This window comes from Pelmatolapia mariae, linkage group LG6, assembly GCF_036321145.2.
Source record: "Pelmatolapia mariae isolate MD_Pm_ZW linkage group LG6, Pm_UMD_F_2, whole genome shotgun sequence".
NCBI lineage: Eukaryota > Metazoa > Chordata > Actinopteri > Cichliformes > Cichlidae > Pelmatolapia > Pelmatolapia mariae.
Window position 1 is genome coordinate 8,779,037 of NC_086232.1, and position 22,900 is coordinate 8,801,936.

The window sequence follows — 22,900 nt, forward strand, 5'->3', positions numbered from 1 at the left end:
TCAGAGTAAAGCCCAATGAACCTCTGGGTGACCAGATGGTGACTGCAACTACTTGCAATTGGTTTCCAACAAAATAGTACCTTGATAGTACCTTTTAAGATTGCAACATATGGAAATTTAGAAACTTCTATATATAGTACTGCGTGCAGTGTTGTTTGCAGCTAGGTCAAGAGTAATTCAGCAGCAGTTACTCCATTTACCTAAGTCAACATACATTTACAGATCATCATATTCACAAATATTAGTGCAATTCAAATCTTGGCACAAAGAAGTCCTTGAAAAGAACATTGCACAAGCAGACAGCCCACTTCATCATTAATTGCGAGTCCAAATTGCATGCTTCAGCTGTAAAACTAGTGCAACAACGCTGACAGAGTTAACCTCTAAAACCCTTTTATAATTGAAGAGCTCTCTAATCTAATGGAGAATCCTCTGCTCTGCCACATCGACTCTGGAGTGGAGATGTTCTGCATTTGACTGCACAACTGGAGTGGATTTTCTTCTTGCATGTTTTTGCAGTTTTAAGAATTTTAGCTTTACAGTAAACATGGAAAGTTTATCGTGTTAATCAAGTGGATAAAGGCTTCTTGAGAATTAAGAATATCTTTGAGTAGAATTTTTGTTAATATGTTCTCAAGGATAATAAAATTATTGGTTTAAATGTAAACGGAGACGTCTCTTTGCCAGGCCTGGGCACAGACCTCAGCACCACCACACAGTCAGGTGATCTGCCACCCAAGGAGCGCGAGCGGGACCGTGGCCGGACCAAGGACCGTCATCACCACCATCACCATCACCATCATCACGGCTCTATGGACAAGGAGCGGTACGGCCACGACCGCCACGACTACTCCCACAGGCATCCCCACGACCGTCACTGGTCCCGGTCACCCAGCGAGGGGCCTGACGGACGAGGTCACAGACAGGTGGGCTCCAAAAGCACAGATTATTGTCAAGGTTCAGCTGTTTAATTTCCTTATAGAATGTCTCATCCGGAGCATTTTGGATTGTTTGAGATTTTCTCTATTTCTGCATAAGCACGAGACACTTTCTCTTGAGCTTCAGTTCACAGACAGATGACTTGATCTGTTGATTTTTATTTTGGTGGAATTAAAAGGACATCAGAAATGGCCTAATACGTGATCCTGTCAGCACCCGGTTTTACAGATAGGATAAGGTCCTTATGCTAGAATGCAGTAGGGCTGTTCGATATAACGATATATATCGGATGACGATATAAAAACGTCTATCATTTCCTATTACGCTATCGTTTGTTTCGTGGTGTCGTAAAATAAACTGTTTACAGCAATATTTTTTCACCGTTTTGATGGTCACTGTAGCGGCTATATTAATTTCTTAAAGTTCTCTCTTTCTCTTATATTTAATATAACCACACTACGGACGGACAAGCGCCTGTTTTTACGTGTTGTCGTTAGCAACAATGATGGTAAAACCATCGCGTGGCTCTGCTGTCCGCTTATTTGTTTTCCCACGTAAACCTTTCACAATAAAGCTCAAGATCCTGTTGAGACTTTTCAAAATAAAGAATCACGTGAAAGAGTATGCGGAGAGTTTACGGATGAGAAGCAAAAAAGAGCCGTCAGGTGCTAAAAAAATAAACCTTAGACTCAAACTTTCAAAGAAAATGGTGGCCGTTACAACTTATGTCTAAAAATGTATAGTTTCATGCATCGGTTAAAACACTCGAATCCAGGTAAAGGACGCCCAGCTGGAAACACTTCACGCAAGTTGCCCGAGATTCACAGAATTTACATAAAATGTTACATTTTTGTGATTTGTATCGTTGTCAGGACGATAAATGTCTTATATCGGGATATGAGATTTTGGTCATCGCACAGCCCTAGAATGCAGTAATGTCGGGATGGCCTTTTACTGCTTAAAAGTTACCCAGTCTTCTTTTGTGAGCTCCCAGCCTATCCCTTTGGCCGACCACTCCTGGGGAGGATAATAGTGGTCCTGAAATTCATTCTTTAAAGACAGTGTGTCTAACTGTGGGTTGATGAAATCCAATATCTTCAGAAATAGTTCTGTAACATTTCCAGCCTAATGAACATCAACAACTCACCCTCTTTTGCCCTGAATGATGTACTTCTGCAAATACTTTGAGAGGATCAGTTTAAAAAAAATTATTAATGGCTAACAGGTTCAGGTACTATTTATTGACAGCCAAGTAACATTGGGAAGAGTCAAAGTAGAATACTTCACATTTGCAGGATCTGTTTTTAGGGCTGATATTAAAAACAAAGTTTTAATTTCATTTTTGCAGAAATATAGAAAATTCCAAAGAGTACACAAAGTCTCAAGCACCAGTGTAAACATGCAATTATAGTATGGTATGACCTGTTTTTGTCTTAAATCTATATTTTTATGTACTTGGATCTTCTTATTATGACTTGAGGACAGTAGTTAATCATTTCACATATATTGTGACCCTTAATCTCCAGTAAGAGTTCACAAAAGGTTATTTCCACACTTCTATTTATGGATATCAATCTCTCTTTTTTCTGTTATGCTTTTTTTTCTTTGTCACCATTTCTCTGTCCATTTTTCTTCAATGTGACATGTGGCTTCTTGATGTCAATTTTTTGCTTCATCACTATGTTTTTGGATGATTTTTAATGGTGTCTATCTATCCATCTTTCTATCCATCTATCTCTCTTTCTTTCTGTCTATCTATCTCACCTCCATTCTGCTCTATTCTGGTCTCTGTTGTTATTGTTGTGGTGCGTTTTGATTTTCCTTGTTTACATTTTGCTGTAGGGCAGTAGTTCGGTGAGCGGCAGCCCGGTTCCCTCTACCTCGGGGACCAGCACTCCAAGGAGAGGCCGCCGCCAGTTGCCTCAGACCCCTGCAGTCCCACGCCCACATGTCACCTACTCCCCCGCGGTCCGCAAGCCCGGCTATGGCCCCCCAGGGCCAGGTCGCCTGCGTTCACCCTCTCCACGACACTTCTCCCCTCCAGACCATGACAGAGGCTACCACCACCGACCCCCGTCACGCCACGCCTCTCCCCACCACGGGGGCTCTTCATCCCGGCATGGTTCGCCACGCTCCCCTAGGCACCAGTCCCCGCGCTCGCCCCTCCACGGCTCACCCAGGTCGCCTCACCGAAGCCGCTGGAGCGGGCCTCCACCCGGGGACAGCCTGGAGGGTGACGGGCCTTTCTACGAGAGAGATTATGAGTATGAGCGTCACCACGAGCCTCCCGCCTACGAGCAGAGCCTCTCCCACGGCAACCCTCACCCACATGGAGGAAATCCTCACCCACACCCACGTTCACCTAGGACTGCCCGCCACGGGCCTCCTCCACCCCCTCAACCGCATCCACGCAGGGTACCCAATGGTTACCGCTCATCCTCACCTTCCCCACACCGACGGGGACCACCAGGGGTGCCGCCCCACCCACACCACCGGCCTGCCCATGCCAGAGGGCCCCGCAAGGGCCTGCATGAACCTTATAGTGAGACGGATGAGGATGACTGGTGCTAGCAACCATAAAGAGCTTGGGATATGGCAGGAGAGGAGAAGAAGAACAGCAGTCTCCAGTGCTCTGGCCTTGGATATGTAGACTAAAAGAAAAAACAAACAAAAACAAAAAACAAAACAGAGTGGTGGGAGGGGTTGGATACCCTCAAAACCCTCTACCTTCAGCTCTCAGACTATGAATGAGTGGAAGGGGTGGAGGGGAGGGGGGGGGGGCAGCAGAAAAGCCTTTTACACATTTTGTGTAATACTCAAATGAGTGACAGAGCAGCATATGGGTAAAAAAGAAAAAGGGACCGCCAAGGCCTGGACACAGTTTACCTCTGCCTCTTTCAATCTCAGAACTACACTTCCCAGAATCAGCCTTGATCATCAAGACCTGGCTGCAGGAGGAAAAGAGAGGTGTGGGAGTGCAAGCAAGGGAGGAGCACGAGTTTATTAAAGTGCTATGTTATGAGGCCTAAAAGCACTTCTCTCAGACTGATGCCTGATTGCTTAGATTTGCTAGACGTGTGCTATTTGTCACTGGCCAGACTGCTACTGTAAAAGCCTGAAAATGAGCTGGAACACAGAGTCCGCCGCTTAGACTCTGCTCCTAGACTGATATGTTTAAAGATACATCAATTAATAAAAAGCCAGGACCCCCCAACCCTTACATGCCAAGCTATGCCTCCAGAAAATCAAACTTGAACAATGAAGAACACAGTGAAACTTTACATGACAAACACTGAAAAGAAAAAAAAGGGAGAACAACCACTTTATCTAGAACCTTTTTCCTGTCCAACTGACAGAACCAGGAAGCTCCGCCTATACTGCAAAAACCAGCCAATCACAGCGCTGGCTGATATTTGATGAGTTTTATCATCTCTGTTTACTGTTAAGGACTCGCATAGTGCTGATGGAACTGATGTGACATCACTTCCTGTCCAGCAGATGGTGGTGATAGGAGTAGTAGTAGTAGTAATAGTGGTGGCAGGGGGGAGAGCCACAGTGTGGGCTCACTTCCTGTTCACTTGCACTTGTGGGCTGGGCTCAGGTAACTAGAGAAAGGGAGTCGGACACTTTGTCAAGCCCCTTCCCTCTCTGTTACTCAACAGAGGATGACCCGACAGGAAATGACATCACACAGTTGAATAGGGCGGAGGAGAGGAAAGGAGGGATGGGAAAAAAAGACTAATTTCTTCAGTATTTCTTCTGTCGTTTACTTCTTGTTCTTCTTAGGACATTGGAGCTTGGTTCTTCTGTTGCATTCGCTCAGCCTCCTTTGATCTTTTTCAGAGCTCAAAATTTGATGGAAACCTGCATGACTGATTAAATACATACTAGAGAGGAAATCTAACTGGTGTGGGTGGGACCTGGGGGGCTTTGTAGGAAACTTTGCATTTAGGTTTACAAAAGAAGCTCCCTTCTTTCCAGCTCTTTCTTTCTCTCTCAGATCTCAGCAGAAATGTTGTTTTGTGGTTTCTTTGTACCTGAAACAGGTTTTGACAGTTGGGTATTTTATTTGTCTCCGTTTCTGCCCAAAGCTCTGTTACTGCAACCTGTTAGAAGACAAGGAGCACCTTAAAGTTTCCGTCTGCACTTGAGAAACAAGAGGGAGAAAGGGCATGGAGAAGCGAACCTCTAACACACTTTATTTATTATTGTTAATGATGACACTTTTATGAATAATGATATCAATGTCAATGCAAAACGATGGTGACAATGATGATGATAATGGTGATGATTGGTTGAATTGTTGCTGTAGATTTGTTGTCATGTTATTTGGAGTTATGCTGTGTATGCTATGTTCATCCTGTTTACATCCATTATGTTATTATTCCCCCGTTCAATGATGTTTATCGGGTTCCTGATGCCTTGCTGCAATGTTTCAAGTCAACTGCGGCTTGGGAACTCTTCCTGAGCAGCATTGTGTGCTATAATGCAAATCTTTAAAGACACACTTTTTTCTCTCTGGAATGGTGGATTTGGAGGTCAGATGGACTCTCAGTTATCTGACCTGAAGTGGTTCAAACGGGGTCAGAACTCTGTCAAGCCAACCCAAAGATCAGTAATTTAGGTTCAGAGTGAGAGGTAGGACAATTTATTGAGAGCCGTGAAAACTTTGTCTTCTCTTCACGCTTAAGAGGTGCTCAGAAAAGGTCATTTTACTGAGTTAAAAGTTCTACTGAGATTGAATTCTCCCACTTGCTGCCAAAAAAAAGCTTTTCAATCTGTTGGGCTCTGTAGTTTTGTAGTGAGAACAGCACAGTATTAGTGGTACAGTGTTGGTGTCGGTCAGTATTTTTGCCACCAGGGGGCAGTGATAAACATATTATGTTATTGGCCCTACCTTCCCTGTCTACAGGACAGTCTCTGAGCCACATCCTAGTTTCAAGATCAGGAGTCAAAGCTGATCTTTACCTTATATCTTTGCAAGATATATATGTTAAGTCCTTGTGTTTTGCAGGAAACATGGATGCAGCCCGAGAGACAATATCTGTTTGTCAGTCCGCCCTTCCGCTTGCTTGTCTGCGCCAATGCTGACCATCCACCCCACCCTACAACCCCTTCTCTCAGGTCTGGCTAACCAGAGTCAACTAGTCACCCCAGTTCAGTCACATAAGGTTGTAGCAAACCATTCCCTGCCAAAGCCAACCTCAGTATCCACCGACCTTCTTTTCCCTGATTTATCCTTCTTTTGCTGTCCATTTGCTTTGACGTCTGTTCTTTCAGCTTGGTAGAGAGTGATGCTGAAGGTTCAGGACAGAAACACTTAGGACTAATAATATTTCATCCTTATTGTTATGAGGGATAACACTTATTGAATATTCAATAACTCTAGGACAAAATGATAAAGTATAGATAAATATAGTTGATTACCTACAGATAAACCTAGATATGATATCGTAGATGTAGTTATAGACAACAGAGTATAATTAGAGTTTCAGATAAATATTTATTTTGCATACCGATCATGCTCACAAAGAAGTCAAAGAATCGAGCTACTCTTAAAACCTCGCGCTGTTTGCAAAAGCCAGAAAACAAACCCCAGTCCACGTGTTGACTCTATGCAGACCTCATAGGCATCCTCATCATATTACTTCAAAAAGGTGAACCCACGACACAGTGGTACTGTAAAACAGGCCGAGGAAACGGGAACATGCAGATCTGAGAAAATGTGAACACTGGCACCGATGTTTTTTTTCCCAGACGTCACATGACATCACACCCCCACAGTTCATGTACCTCTGTAGCTGTCTTTTTCCCTCCCTCCTCCTGATGATGAATCCCTTTTTTCCCTCCACAAATTTCTATTCTCTCCAAAAGATGTGTTGCCTCCAGACCTAGTAGTTGAGCATTGCGTAGGAAAGATGTGGATTGGGGGGTTGGTTGTTTTTTGTTAACTGTTCATTTGCTTGGTGGGCATGAAGGGGCGCATAACACGAAACCCCCTTTCTGTCCTCACCTACAATCAAGAGGTTATGGCAGGTGGGGAATGTTCTCCCAAAGCCCCCTACAGAGCCACAGTGCCTTCTGTATCCGAGTCAAATTTGTCATGCCCCATCTTGTCCATCGCTCACCCCCCTCAACCCTTAACCCACTGTAGTAGATGAGATCATCCACACTACGCCTTAAAAGTTGAGTCCCACTGGCGCCCATGCTAGCATAGAAATGGGGAGAGTGGTGACTTTAAAACTGGGCCACAGTGAGTGAGGAAACAGTCAAAAGGCTAGACTCGAAGCAGGAAAGCCACATCGCATCCAGAATGGGACGGACGAGTTTAAAACTCCCATTCAGACATACAGATTTTTGTAAAAGTTGCCAAAATCCTAAGAGATCCACACAGTTGGAATCAAAGCCTTGAGGTTTTGGCCTCTACAGACTAAAATGACCATCATTTCAGGATCCTGCTAACTGGCTAGCCCTCTTGGCTATGGTGTGGCACCATCTCGTGTCCATCCCGGAGATGTCCTGGGTCCAGTTTCAGGCGGTGTAGTGAGAGTTTTACAGAGGTGCACGGCAGTTTGCTTACTTCTCAGGTCCCTCTAGAGTTAGGTAGCTAGATAGAAAACATAACAAAGAGTCAGCTACACGACAACACGCAGGCGTCAGATTGAGTTATTGTATGGTTTTACCTGGTGTGGTGTCAGAGGTTGGAACGGTAACCCCACCTTTCTGCTTTCACTAGCACATTATACACCAACTCCTCTCCGTCAACAGCCTGCCGACGCACCGACACGCCACACTGTTGACAGGCAGGCATTAAAAAGCCACCTCCATTTTGGCTCCATGACACCACTCGCTTGTCCAGAATTGTAACAGCAGATCCAAAATGGCCGACACACAACACTGCCCTTTTGTGAAAGCATGTTGTGTGTGAGCATTTCCAAAAACAAACACCATTCTCTTTGAACATAAAAGATCAGTGAGCATTTGATCTTTATTAGTTTTTGTGGGTGTTTCTCTTTGTTTTGCACGGGATTGGGGAGGGAGGGGAGGGTCTGCAAGGTTTTTTGCTCAGTCATCACTTCTCTCCACATCTCCTTCGCATCTTCACCTCTGGCTTCTGTCACCTTTCTAAACGTGTGACTAATCATTTCTGGATTTTCTTCTTCCTTCTGGGATAAAGGAAAACCGAACAGATGCACCAACCCATCCGCTCAGTTGGCTGTGAAATTGTGTCAGCGGGTCAGTCGTGAGGCAACGTTTCGAAAAAACAGAAATAAGGGCTCTCTTTTTAAAAAAAGAAGAAGAAGAAGAAACAGTACACCGTGGGTTTTAATGTACAGTAGTGCTGCCAAAAGTTGTGCTTATGTAGCTGAAGCCACTCTGTGGTCTCCCCTTTGTACAGCACTAAATGTGTGCATGCGTGTGTGTGTGTGTAAGGGGGGGTCAAGAGCAAGGCAGGGGAGGGACGGGTGGGAGGGGCAGAAGGCAATTTCTTAGAGGTTTTGGTGACTTCAGGGGATGGAGGGGGGAGTTTTGGGGAGGGAAGGGCAGGGAGCAGCAGCAGCAGAGGTCATAGAGATGTTTTACACAATTTCACAATGGCACTGGACCACTTTTCAGGCTCATCTTCATCCTCAGAAGCCATGTTTTCCACCGTCAACCCATCCACGCTTTGTCCCGCTGTGAGGGAGGCGGGGCTACTGCTGCCATAAGGAGACATTTCCTCTGTTTGTGATGTCTGTGACAGTGTGTGAGTGTATATGACTGAGCAGGTGTTTCGAGTGGCGTCCAAGTGTGTTTAGTGCTGAAATCGATTTGTGTGATTAATCAGTAAGCCTTGTCATTATTATACATATACGTATCAGGTTTGTCACGATACTAGAATTTAAAAGTCAATACTGATGCCATGGAAAATCCTCAGAACCAATGTCAATACCACAGGGAAAAGCGAGAGAGAACTGAGTGGAATATTTTAAAAAAGAAATATCAACAGCAAAAGTACTTTTAAGTTGTGCGAACTTGTGCAAAAAATACAACATTGTTGTTCAGAGTTATGAGCGTTATCTCCTTCAGCTGTTGAGTTGTCTGCTAGTGTGTGAAGTTGTGTGTCAGCTGGGGGAGGCCAACACGGCACCGCTGGTATCAATACTGTTCCAAATGAATATCTGATTGACTAATAGCTGATCCCAGTATGTTCTTTTTGTTTGCTTCCTTTTTTCTAATAAAAATCACTTCAAGCTTTTAAGATTTTTGGCAATGGCTTAAGAGTTCCTGTTAAAGTGCAGGTTTGTTGTAATGTGGATTACAAGCATTGAAAACACATTTGCCCATTAGTGTTCATTAATGAGCCCTGTCTTCTTTATTTGAAAAGAAGAAAATAACAGTCAAATTTGGTTCAAGTTAAATAAGTGACAATCTAAGTAAGTCTAAAGTAGTAAATGGTTTTTGAAGGTTGCGTTGGCTGTCTCTATAATCGACTAATCGTTTCAGCACTAACTGTGTGTGTGTGTGTGTGTGTGTGTGTGTGTGTGTGTACATGTGAGAAGATACGGGACTGGGTTTGCATGCATTCGTCAGTTTATTAGTGTGTGTGTGTGTGAGTGTGTGAGTGTGTGTGTGTCCTGGCACCATCGGCTACAGAAGGTAATCCTCAGTGCCTTACACTGTACGGGACACTAAGATGATTTCTTCATCTGAGATATTCACAGTGCACACACATTACGTTTTAACGTCCTCATTGCCCATTGGTAAGGATGGTGTGGAGGGTGTGTGTGTGCGTGTTTGTATTTGTAAGGGGTGGGTGGGGATGGGGTGGGGCTCGGTAGATCATCATGTCATATGTGTCACCCATCGTCTCCCTCTCTCTCCGATGCCATCTAATGTGTATATTGCCTCTGTAATTCTTGTGTATACAATCCATAAAGTTTGTGAAAAACTCACTGTGTTCATCAGATCTCCATTCATTCTACACTCGTGTCGCTTCTCTTCTCCCTCCGTCCCCTCGCCCTCCCTCATCATGTCATACCACCCGTGAACGCAAGGTGGTGGGATTGAGCTTTCACAGTCATCGCTCATTGTGAAACGCCCGTGTGGATCGGTTGAGTGAGTTCATGGTTGTGTGCGCATTTTTGGTTTGGAGGCGTCTGTCTGCCGCGTGTGCGCCGTGCTCAGTTCCACGTGGAGCCTGGCAGGTGTTGGGGCTGAATTTATTCACTTAGATGAATAATTTGTAACTCGGATAAGCTCATCTGATCAGCAGTGAGAAAAGAAACCATTCTCAGTGATCAGTTTCTCACCTCAAGGAAACAGAAGAACGGCAAATACAGCCCGGCAAACCCTTACTTTGTATGTTAGCGGATTAAACTGCATTTAATCGATAATCTCTTTAGCAGATAAGGTCTTTACATTTACACTGAAGGAGGGAGTTATTAATGCAAAAGCATGACACCTGCCTGGTTCCCTAATCCAATCAGTAAATCGATTCTTCAAACACAGGTGAAATGCCTCTTGCTGTAGCCGCTGCAACCCTCAAGCAAGGCTCACCACTGTTTCCATCCATGTCCTTCATTCTTCCCCTCACCATCTCCGTCCTCTCTGTTTGTTTGCATCGCCATCAGCCCACCAGAGAAGAGTTGCCTCCAGAAGATTTGATTTCTTTTTTGCTTTTTGCTATCAACGTCAGACACTGCAGGCTGATAGATCCCAAAACTGGACTGTTTTCTAGGTTTGAAAATACTGTTAAATATGTTTTTGTGAAGAAGACTCTGAATCCCTTTAACCAACTTAGGGAACATTAGTGATGCAGCAAACGAGCTATTACGTCATGTTCAAGCCACTAGAGATGTTTAATCTGCTGCTTTGTGACAGTTAGGCAACAGCTGGTGGAACAGTCACACCAGGCCAAACAGAAGGAGTTAAAGGTTTCAGAGTGACCTTCTCCAGTTACACAACCCTCCATCAACTGTTAAAAAACAAAGGGTTCAATCTGACTTCAAGGGATCCAAATACCAGCCGATTAAAAAGCTTTGTCAGCGCTGAGATGCAAAGCTGGGAATCTCTCTGGAGCAGCCACCAGCCATCCATCGCCACGCACGCCATCCGACCCTCGACCCAGTAGAACAAAAACCAGTGCCACAGTAGAAAACCATACAGCAAGTCGGGGTGGAAAAAAAAAGATAAAAATATAATCATACATGGCAATTTAAGATAAAAGAGAAGTATTTAATTACAGATTTGCATGTGCAATGTGCATGCCACTATGTTGGGTAACAAGTCAACTTCAGGAATTAAAAAAAATATATTAAATATAAAGAAAAAGTATATATATGTAAAATATATATATATAGATAGATAGATGTTTTTAAGAGCAATGTGTTTCTTTTTTCTTCTATTTTTAAAAACAAAAATAAAAAAAAAACAAATAAAAAAACGGAAAAACAAAATCATGCTAACAAAAAAATGGAAATGACTTTGATGATAAAATCAAAGAATGTTTGTTTCTTATATTTGCCAGTTATTTCACGGGGAGGGAGGGGGGGTATCCATGGGGTAAGAAGGATAGATAACACTTAAACTAACATTACAAGAAAAAAGAGAGAGAAAAAAGATTTTAAAAAGGGGGGAGAAGGAATACTAAACTTTTCCTCGATAATAAACAATCCCTTTGAGAGTAAAGAGCTGCCTGAACCTGAATCTGGTGATGTTATTCCCGTTTATGAATTCCCTTCTTTCTCTCTTCCTCTCTTTCTCACTTTCTCTGACCATCTCTTTCTCTCCCTCTGTTTCTTTCTCTATCTCTGCTGTTTCTACCAGTGCATTTTGTAATTTCAAACAGAACTCTTCCTAAAGAACCTGAATAAACCAGAGAGAATGCATTCTAACCATCCTCCTGTCTGCTTCATTGATGCCACACACCGTGACACCTCTGACAAATCAGATTACACATAATCTAATCACATCTAGTTGGTGTGATAACAGATGTGAAATAGCTTGTTTTAGCTCCACAAAGAACTGTAGGTGGACTCAGTGAAATCAATACAAGACTGAACAAACTCTCATTGCAATTCATCACATGGAAAATGCATGTAAATAGATTTTGGTTGTTTGTGAGAAGAGAAGCTTATTGTGATGTTCTGCAAACTTGAACGCAAATCCAAATGCTACAGTCACAAACTGGAAATAAAGGATGGCCATTACTTACATTTTAATCTGCAGTATTTCTAATGGCCTGCAGGGTGCCTCTCTTCTTGTGATAAAATAAAAGTAAGTCAGCTTGCAAAGAAGTCTGTAAAAAAAAAAACTTTTCTGCCTTCCCTGAATCATGATTGCAATAAATACTTTCCGGATGAGTTCATAGTGTCTGCTAGTTAAAAGTCTTGATAAATATTTGTGCCACTTCTATTTATTTATTTATTCTTGTTGCTAGCTGCTGTAGACTACGCCTAGCCTTGCCCAGACATCCTTCCGAAACACTTGCCTGCCTTCTTTTACGTTGTCATCTCAAAGTGAATTGTTAAAATCTCAGTAAGACAAGAAAAAATTACCCATCTGTCTACGAGGAGGTGCTGGTACCATATGACCAATGAAAAACATGAGCAGGCGTGCCGGGAGCAGAGTCATTTACACTGCTCAAAAACCAAAAAAAAAAAAGCTGTTGTCACTTTGATTTTCAGGTTGTCTTTCCATTCAGCCCCCTGTAGCTCAATACTTTTCATTTCCATCAAATGATGTGGGATCCAAAGACATTACCCAGTCCATATAGGAATAGATATCTAGCATGATTCTTTTTCTTACTGAGAGCTTGCTCTCCGTTAACTTTTTCTTTAAATTTACCTTCTACTGAGGACTTAGACGTCATTGATTCTAATTATGAAAAAACAAAACCAAAAACACCAAATAAATGAGGCACGTGATAGCTCAGGGTTAAACCTTTAGCTTCCTGATACCGAGAAGAACAACAGATGAATTACTCTGTCCGTGCGAGAGTTTTCTGAGCTTTCAGGACGTATGTTGTACAGGAGAACAACTGGAATGCTGTTCTCCTGCACGATCACGTGTAACAGGAGTAAATAAATTGTGTGGTGATTTAAATACGGGGACAGTGAGCACTGTAACCAGTGGCTCTTCTTCTTGTACTGTTTCATTACTAAACCAAATTATGGATGACAGAACAATGTTTTAGAAAAGTCAGTACAACAATTTTAAACAATTATAAACATTTTTAAGCCATTTATGTTAGTTTATACCAGCTGTCTACTTTATTCAAGGTGTCACAGCAAGAAGACAGACAACAGAAATCACAAGATCAGAGCAACTTGGTATGGCAGAGTAATACAGAATACGTGAATAATACAGTGTTACACACTAACAGGATGACAGCAGACACACATGCTCACAGTGAAACAACAGGAATGATGTGGTGAAACTTTTACTTAATCTGCATTTAGTTTAAAAGCAACAAACAGTATCAGGGAAACTAAGTTTGTGGGATTTATTTACGCTCGCACGACTTATATTTTCACACAGGACCACATAGCTTTGGATAGCTTTTCTCCCTTGAGAAATGAAATCCTCACTTAAAACTGTGTTTTGTATTAAGTGTAATGATAGAAATGGTTTGATGAACTGAAACACTTAAGTGGAAGAAAGATACAAAAAAATAAGAAAAATTGAAGGAGGAAAAATCTTTCTCACAGCAAAAATTACTTTGAACATTCAGGTCTACATTGTGGTCCTTTATAATCTAAGCAGCTATAAATGTAAGTGTTAATATAATGATTATAATCTTTTCATGCTGTTAGCTATGAAATGACCCAAATACAGACACTTGGAATCAAACTATAATCTAACAAAAGGCGAGCTGTTTATTTGTGGCTGGGAGAAAGTACAAAACAAAAGGCCGATCCACACTGAGGCAAAACTAACTAGAACTGAACTGGGAAAAACTAAATGCTAAACACAAGAGACAAAGAACAAAACCTGAAGTTGAAAAAAACATGAAAGTGAATAAAGGCAGACAGAGGACATATATACTTAGAAGAGTAACAAGGGAAGTGGAAACACATGGGGAACACAGCTGACACAAATGAATGATGATACAGGGGAAGCAAAACTAAACACACTGAACATGGAAACACAAGACTGTAAAAATAAAACAGGAAACATAATGAGATGAAGACTGTGACAACACGAGCTTGACAATATGACTTGGAAAACACAGACATGAAACACATAACAGTCTGGGGAGAAGGACTGATACACTAGAGGAACATGATACGGATAAAGGGAAACGAGGCACAGACGTAACTAAAAATCACACATAAAGGACAAGAGACTTACACAGGAAAATTACACATAAACAAGGGAGCATGGATGAAACCAAACCTAACTAAGACACACTAATAATAACACTAGAACTTACCATTACATCATAAGAAATCAGACATATATAATAAACTCAAAATGCTGGGTCACAGCCCCAACGCCCTGGCAAAAAACAGGTCATTTAGCCCATTGTCAGGGGGTTCCTAGGCAACTTCATGGCATATTATTATTCATTGAAATCATTACAATATATCGTGTAAAATTCAACTTTTCCAGATATAAATTAGTCGTTACTCTCTTGAATATGTTATAGGTGCATAAATGCTACAAATAAGTCAGTTTAGCCTGTTGGTAGGTGATTGCTAGGCACCATGATCTGATATCGATAAGAACCTTCAGAGATCTGTGAAGCACCCCTGTACCAGTTTTGGCTGCGCAGATCCTGATCATACGTGAGGAGTTTCCGGACAAACAAACAAACAAACAGGCAGATTTATTGCACAATATTAGAAATTTACAAATGAGTTTTGCAATTGCTAAACAATTAAACTGCAATGATTCAACAGCATTTGTCATCCAAATTCTATCTCTTAATGAGTCATTCTTTTCAGATTCTCTTTTTTCTCTATATTAGCTTCATTTCACTTTAGAACCTGAAGAGGGCTTGATTTACTACCATCTCATCCTAGATATAGACCTCACTGCTGTCACTTTAATCACTATCAGTGTGATAATATATACGTCACTGAGATGTTCCTGAGTATCTCCTGCAAACTAGATCCCTGAATGGATGAGCGAGTTAGTGAATGAAAAAGTGGTCCATGTATGCAGCCAGCTCATCACAGGTGTGATTACCCTGAAAAAAAAAAAGCTGCCTCTCTTTCTATTTAGGAATTTGAAGCATGTTGAAATCAAACGCCCCCTCACTGAGCGTCCCCAGAGTGCCTCCCTCCTGTTCCTCCTCCCACTCTCTGTCTACGTCTGGCACTACGTCACTGATGGCAGCCGTGGAAGACACACAAACATACACACGCACCTACATGTTTGCACACATGCAGCCTTTGCTGTGTCCTACGCTCCCCTCCTCCCCACGGAGTCACGTTTTATTGACATCCCTCCTCCCTTCGTCTCTCTGAATGCCTCTTCCTGGAGCCATCCTTCTTCTCACATCTATCCTTCCTCCTCCTCTCTGTCTGCCTGCGTCTCCACTCACATGGATGTCTTCCACCTCCTCCCACACACACACACACACACACTCATACTCACTGGGTGGCACTTGACAGATACCCAAATAGACTAAAAACATGAGAAGATTTGTGTCTTAATTAGATTTTTATGAAAAGATACAATGATCTGTGGGCTTTAAGGACACTTAAAGCATACCCACAGGCCATTAGCCTGCCTACTGCATCAAACACACACACACACACACACACAGTCACACAAGGCCAGATACATTAGAGCGCTTTGTCCTTCTCCTGCAGTCTTAAAATAGACTCCTCCTACACAATGTGTTGCCCGTCGGCATCATTTCCCATCTCTGCCAGCTCTGCTGCTGCCAGACGTGCACGCGCACACACACACACACACACAAACACACACAGGCTATCTTACTCATTCATGCTCATAGTTAGCAGTTCCTCTGCTTTAATGAAACATATCAGTCAGCACTAATAGAGCGGGATATCATGTGTTCACAGCCTTTTAACATGGACTCATGGAGCAATCACATGCACAGAGCCGCAACTCCTAACTACTTCCTCCTCTTTCTCCTCTCTGGAGAAGCCCAAGGCCACTCACTAACCACATTTTGACAGAGCGGGACTCCCTGTTCAAAGAACTTTCTTCAGTTTGTTCAACAGGGGGGTTTTGGAGGACAATGAAGTATTTAAAAATCATGACAAGTTTTGGGAAGGTAATTTCCCCCAAAAAATCCTGTCTATGAATTACTCATATGGCTCATATGATCTCTTAATTGCTTGATGCTTCACCCTTTCGTTGCAGAAACATTAAAAAAAATCAAGAAAAAAAAAGCTGAGGCCAGATAAACTTTTATTTCCTGCCAATTACGTGGGCTTCTGTTAAAAATGACCTGTGGACAGTTGTTTCTTCACCAGTAATGAGAATGCAGCATAAGGCGTGGGGCGTAGGTGGTGCTAATTCTACCATCAGGTGTAATGAAACATTGCACAAGTAGAGTGTGCAATTAAAGTGGTAGCTATGAGAGGAAATGGCCATTCATGTTTGTTTCATTTGTTTATTTGAGAAAAAGACAGCTGATGTTTTTGCATGTTGCTGCGTTTGTCATGTTTCCACCATCATTTTCATTTGCACTTTGTTACTTCCATGATCTGCCAGTCCAGCAAATCCCAGTGGCGCTCTGTTTGACTGACATCTGGTGATTTTGTGTAATTTTCAAGAAATCGGTTTGGATTTATTTGAGTTGTGTGACATCATGCTGGAGGATCTTTACAGTGTGGTCATAAAGGGATGGACATGGTCAGCAGTAACACTCAGATACTTTGATGTTTAAATGAAGACTAAAGAGTCCAAGGTGTGCCAGAAAATGTCCCCCAGACCATTATAGCAGCCTGAGCTTTAGTGTGGAGGACCCAAACGCAGACATATGGAAGCAAGGTTTCACAAAAAGCAAACCATTTATTAGACAAGGGAAGTAAAACCAAAAGCAAAACACAAGTCACCAGAATAAAGTAGGAAATGTGAAAGCAGATTATCTTGACCGTGTGTCAATGCCTACATTCACTGAGTTGCTACCATGAGACTGGCTAATTAGATATTTGTGTTAACCAACAGTTTAACAGGTGTACCTGATAAATTAGCAAGATAATGCATATCTTATGCTGATTTTGTGACTATAACTGTAACCGGAAACTGTAGCAGCTAGTTATACTACTATACCTCAGTCATTATGTGACAAATAACGTGCCCTCCTGTGCACTTAATTGTACTAACAGACCTTCTGAGATGTCTGTAGCCTGTGACTGTATGATGTGCTAAGTGGGCTGCGTGACTGTCATGAAATCATTAATGTGTTAATGTGGTGATGGCGAATGTTTTATTTTGAGATAACAGAGACTGTCAGTTGCAATTCTATCCCGCTCTGTGTCCCGCTAATGTTTGCACATGCATTGTTTTAATATGTCTATAGCTAATGTGCTTATATAAATGAATGACTCCCACACTGTCAGATACATTAATTGAAACCATCTAAGCAGTGTAATGCAGCGCTATAATGTGTAGAATATCTGTATTTACGCACATGTACACGATCACACAGGTTGTCTCCCACCATCACAGGCAGCGCAGCGTCATTGGACGCATGCATACATCCTGTGACATTTCCTGCGCTGTTCTTTTTTTAGCTCCGAGCTGTTACAGCTCTACGTCATGCCTCTGTCTGGCCTCTGCACTCTGCATTTTAATCAGGCAGCTTCTTACATGGCTTTCACAAGGCAGCACTGATCCAGGGAATCCATCATATCTCTTTGCTTTGCTGCTGTAGCAACAGCATGATATGTTAGAGCTGTGTTTACCTCATTCATTTTAAGAACTAGGCCTGGAGATATTCTCTTATTATTCTTACCATCAAAATATAATCAATTAACAGTCCACAGAATGAACTGATCCTTTAAATGATCATTGGAAATAAAGCCAAAAATAGCTCTTTGCATGAAGGTCCAGTTGATGCACTATAAACACACAGTCTATTGTTTAATTTGTCCAGGTCTCGGTTACACAACTGCTCTGCCGGAAATGCTCACTAGAACAGCAAGCGAGGATTAATCTGCAGCTGAAAATAGTCCCCAACAAATGTACTGTTGTTTACTCCTGCATGAGTCATGGTTGCTAAAAATAGGTTCCAACTCTCATAGACAGTGTTTAGAAACGTTTAACTTTATATTCATGTATTTGAGGTATTTTAGAAATCTAATATTAACGCTGTATCATTGTTATATCTTCAGTCGAAAATCAGCGAGAGCTTAGAGTTGAAAACTGATACATAATATGACTAAACTGAACTGGCATTAAATTTCTCCTGATATTACCTATAGAATGTTTAATAAATAAATAAAATAGTTACCTATAACATTCCATTAGCGTCAGCTTTAATTTATGTTTATTGCAACGCACTACATGATGCCATAAAGTCTTATCCTTTAATATACATATTAGCATGCTAATATATAGATATGCTGTATAGGTCTCCATTTATAAGACTGAAGCTTATTCAAACAAAATTTAATTGAGTTTAGTGAAATTTTTATGTAATTAAATGAAAGTTTGAAAAAAAGTTAAATGTTGCTGGGACCTAGCAATGCTAATATACTCACATAGCAAGCCTGGTCTGGCCCAGCACTGCTGGCTGACTGGTAAGTGGTATGTCATCCAGATACGGGCCAGGCCTGGCGTAGATGGCACTGTTTATGTGATGGCATGCCACATCTGGCCTGATTGTGGTTTGGTGTATGTGGCCCAGGCTCATAGAAAACAGGTCTGGCTCGGATCCGGCATCAAGCTGGCACTTCTGACTGACTGGTGTCATGGCAGGGTGTATGTCAACCAGATGTGGGCCAGGTCTGGCAATGATGGCAATATTTATGTTCCTATTTTCCTATTTTAGTTTGAAGACCCAAATTCCATGTTGCAATACTATACTGCTATGGTAGCCAACGTCTCAAATGCAGGTTTGACAGGTTTGTGAGTGTACACTTTATCCAAAACCTAGTGAGGGTTTACTCATATTTACCACTGGGTGGCTGTAGCTCAGAATGTGGCCTGTTGTATAGAGCACTTTGTGGAATCTGGGAGAGTAGAAAAGCGCTATGTAAGAATCAGTCTATTCACTGTCTGAACAGAGTTTTGTTATGTTACTTTTGCACTATTATGTTCCGGCACATGTTGTTATTACATGGCTTGATTAAGGTACACATCAGGCTGACATTTGGGGCCAGAGCTGAAACTGTTCTGGGCCAGCACAGGGCCAGCAGTGTGTCTGCAACTGGCCTTGTGCTGGCCCATGTATGGGCCACCTCTGGTAAACCAGAGCTGGGCCACCAAAGGGCCATCATTCTTTGCGGTATGCAGGCCATGTGTAAGCACATTGTGTGGGCCAGATCCGGGCCACACCAATTTTGCTATGTGGATAGGAAAGGGGACATTAAAGCTTGGCTGCTCTGTAAATCAAAGTGTTACTTTGTTTGACAGCTAGCTAAAAGGCTATTTAGCCCTTGATTGCTAGCAGCAAAAGTTCTCCTTCTCAGGGACAAATTGAAAGAGCAAAAATAGAAGAAAAAGAACCAACATCTTCGCAGGCCTAGTGAGAGAAAAAAGGGACAACAAGAATTTGTTCTAAATAGTTTGCTGATTAAAGAAAGGTAAGATCCTTTATGACTAGAGAGAAGATTTTCTGGATAAACCAGACTTACCTAAGCAGACAGCTAATGCTAATCATTGGCTAACTCACCCTGATCAGTCACCTCCATGTTTGACAGTTAGTTTAATCTTCCGACCAGGCTGTGCAACAGTTTCCTAACTCAAAGTTGAGAAAGCATGTTAGAGTCATTTTATATAATCAAAGAACTCAATTGTTTTGTATCTCTATGTATGATGTGTGTGATATGTATCCCTCATGTTGGATAATTCATCTCTAACAGACAAACCTGTTAAAAGCCTAACTGGTAAACGTCTTGATGCATTCTCAATCATCAAGGATCAATGTATAAATCAAGGATTTATACATCGAGGAAACCAAACAACCTCTGTCGAAGCGGATGGCACAACACAGAAGAGCTACCTCGTCAGGCCAGGACTCTGCAGTCTATTTACACCTACAGGCCAGTGGATACTCTTTCAAGGATGAGGATGTACACATCTTGGACAGGGAGGAACGCTGGTTTGAGTGCGGAGTCAAGGAGGCCATTTACGTGAAAAGGGAAAGACCATCTCTGAATCGAGGAGGGGGCCCAAGGGTACATCTTTCGCCATCTTACAATGCTGTGATTGCAGCCATTCCCCAACTCTCTGTGAATGGTACTCATGGCCATTGATCAGTGGTCTTTGATCAGTGGGTTTTGGTCAGTGGTTGTTGATCAATGGTCATGAGAATTTGCATAATTATGATTAAGGAACTGACCTCCCAGCCCATTGTTCCTTCAGTGGGCTGGTTTCAGTCATTATGCAAATACACTGTTTATAAGATTGGGGAAACCTGCAGTCAGCTGAGACTGAAGAAGTCACTTGGATGAGTGACGAAACGTTTCTTCCACAAAACGCTACATCCAGATGAACAGATTCAACTTTTGGAGACCTAACTGGTAAAGTGAACATTCACTCATTGGACAATTCATTAGTTACACTCAGCTTGTACCAGGTTGGAACCTGCTTTGCTTTAGTTCATGGATTCAACAAGAAGCCGGTGTTGAGCCTGTATGAACTGCAGCTTCAGTTTCCTGACAGGAGTGCCATCGGGTGTCATCTGCAGCTGTAGCCCAGCCACTTCAAGGTTTGATGTGTTGTCCATTCAGAGATGCTCTTCTGTATATCTTGGTCATAACAAGTGATTATTTGAGTTATTTTTGGTGTCCTATCAGCTCAAAGCAGTCAGGCAATTCTCCTCTGACGTCTGACATGAACCAGGCATTTTCGCCCAGAGAAACCAAAACTGTACCACCTTCAAAGTCACTTAATTCATCAGAGTAGCAATAAACTAGCTTTAAAGACTAAAGGTTTAAACTGAATCTCTCTCAGTATCAGGTTTTGATTTTGTATGATAAACCGTGATTTAACTGTGCTTGATTTTTTTCGCTATAGGTTAAGAAGACTTCCTCTATTACTGTTAAGTGCATCAACATAATACAGTAATTCATTGAATTCAATTCAAGCTAAAACCTCTAAACATCCTGACTTAGGTCTTGAACACTAATAGGATTATAAAGCATTATCAGCTGTAGTCCAGGACTTCCACTCACGGTCAAGTCAGACACTAAGAAACGAGCAGGACGTAATTATAAGGAACAGAAAATTGATGTTGATGGTCCTTAGATTGAGCCCAGTTTATTACCTTTTGAAGTGCTGGGTTTTTTAGAAACAGGCGGTACATTTGTGTACCAGCTTTTCTTGCAGAGGCACACTGAAAGGAAAGAGACAAAAAACTAAAAACACACTCCTGCAGATTCACTTAAAAGGAAGATTTGCACCTCTGACTCCATTAAGGCACCTCTCAGAACAGCGTAAAGGTAACACATAAGCCTGCAAATTTGTAAGACAAATGGCGTGTGAGGTGAAAATTCGATTTAGTTTGATGGAAGTGCTTATTTCAGGCTTCTATTTTTTGTTGTTGTTATTAAATGTGTGTAATGCTGTTTGATTGGAGCACACGAACTGTCCAAGGACATGTTATATTCTTCTTTAAGTGGCTAAAGTAGGACACTGTGTACCACAGCTGTTGTACGCAGCTGTGGAAAACGTGGTGCGTTCAGGTGCACAGCCTCTGAGTAGAAGGTTTTTCTCTTGTCTAAAAAGTGAAGTTGCAGGTATTAGAGGACCAATCTGGACTGTGGGGGTGGCGGGGTGGTGTGTGAAGAGTTAATGTGAGCCTCCATCAAAACTAAAGAGTGGGCAAGCTTTTTCCTGCCTCATACCACGCGGTATGATGAAACTATGACAAGGATTGAGAAATATGATGATTGATCAGTTACTCAGTGCCTCAGTTAGTCAGCAGTGAAAAATGTGGCTGACTGGCATGACATGTAAAATTTTGGCGGGTATTTATGACAGTCAGAGAGCTAAGACCACACCTCTGTGGGGGGTTTTCATGGAACTTCACTCACCCAATAAGTGGCATTGTTTTAGCCCGTGAACCAATTATATTGTGTTTTAAATTACACAAAGCGCGTTAAGTCGTTGTTTCACATGGCGATAAATACCATTACACACTGGAATTCACTCTGGCAGCATAATTATTGCCACTTAAAGAAGGATTTATACATGAAAGCGCAGAAAGCGTACACATGTAGGCTTTACTACGTATGGTTTGACCCAGATGTGGAAGCTGTTGTTGGCAGATCAGGGTCACTGTGATAAAACCCTTATCCGAGAGCTTATACAAGCATGCATATCTGGTGGCAAAAACTCTTATAGTGTGATACTTAAGCTGCTGAGCTCTTTTGAAGGAAAACAACTGTGATAACTGTAAATATGAATTATTAGAAACCAGTGGGTCTGAAACTGAAGGTCCAAATTCTACCACAGAGGAGTGGTCACCACTTAATTAAGGACGAACACAGATCTTTATATATTTTAAAGACTTTTCTTATTTTGTCCTTTTGTTTCGTGAAATCTTTTCAGCTATTAAAAAACAAACTTCAAATCACTCTGGATGATCTTAAGACATCTTGTGGCATCACAAATAGACGCTCCTTCTTTTTAAGCGGTGGAAGATAAGAGAGATAAAAATGATTCCTCCATGTTTTTGATTTTGGATCTACTTGTGTTGAGCAGTTTAATGTGATTCACAGTTTGCAATATTAGATGTGTTTTTTACTGCACCCTTTCAGTTCATCCTCTGATTGAAACAAGCCATTTCAGCTCCATTACCCTTGCCTTTGTGCTAACTCTTTCT

The 22,900-nt window shown here is 41.9% G+C and overlaps 1 protein-coding gene across 1 annotated transcript in view; it reads left to right on the forward strand.

Annotated features, from left to right (window-relative positions):
• Positions 1 to 3,666, forward strand: part of cacna1ab (calcium channel, voltage-dependent, P/Q type, alpha 1A subunit, b) — a 103,211-nt gene extending 99,545 nt beyond the window's left edge. The window contains exons 46-47 of the mRNA XM_063475783.1: positions 688 to 926; positions 2,782 to 3,666. Of these exons, the coding sequence (XP_063331853.1) occupies positions 688 to 926; positions 2,782 to 3,510 (968 nt within the window). The 3' untranslated portion in view covers positions 3,511 to 3,666. The remainder of the gene's footprint in view (positions 1 to 687; positions 927 to 2,781) is intronic.
• Positions 3,667 to 22,900: the final 19,234 nt, after the last annotated feature.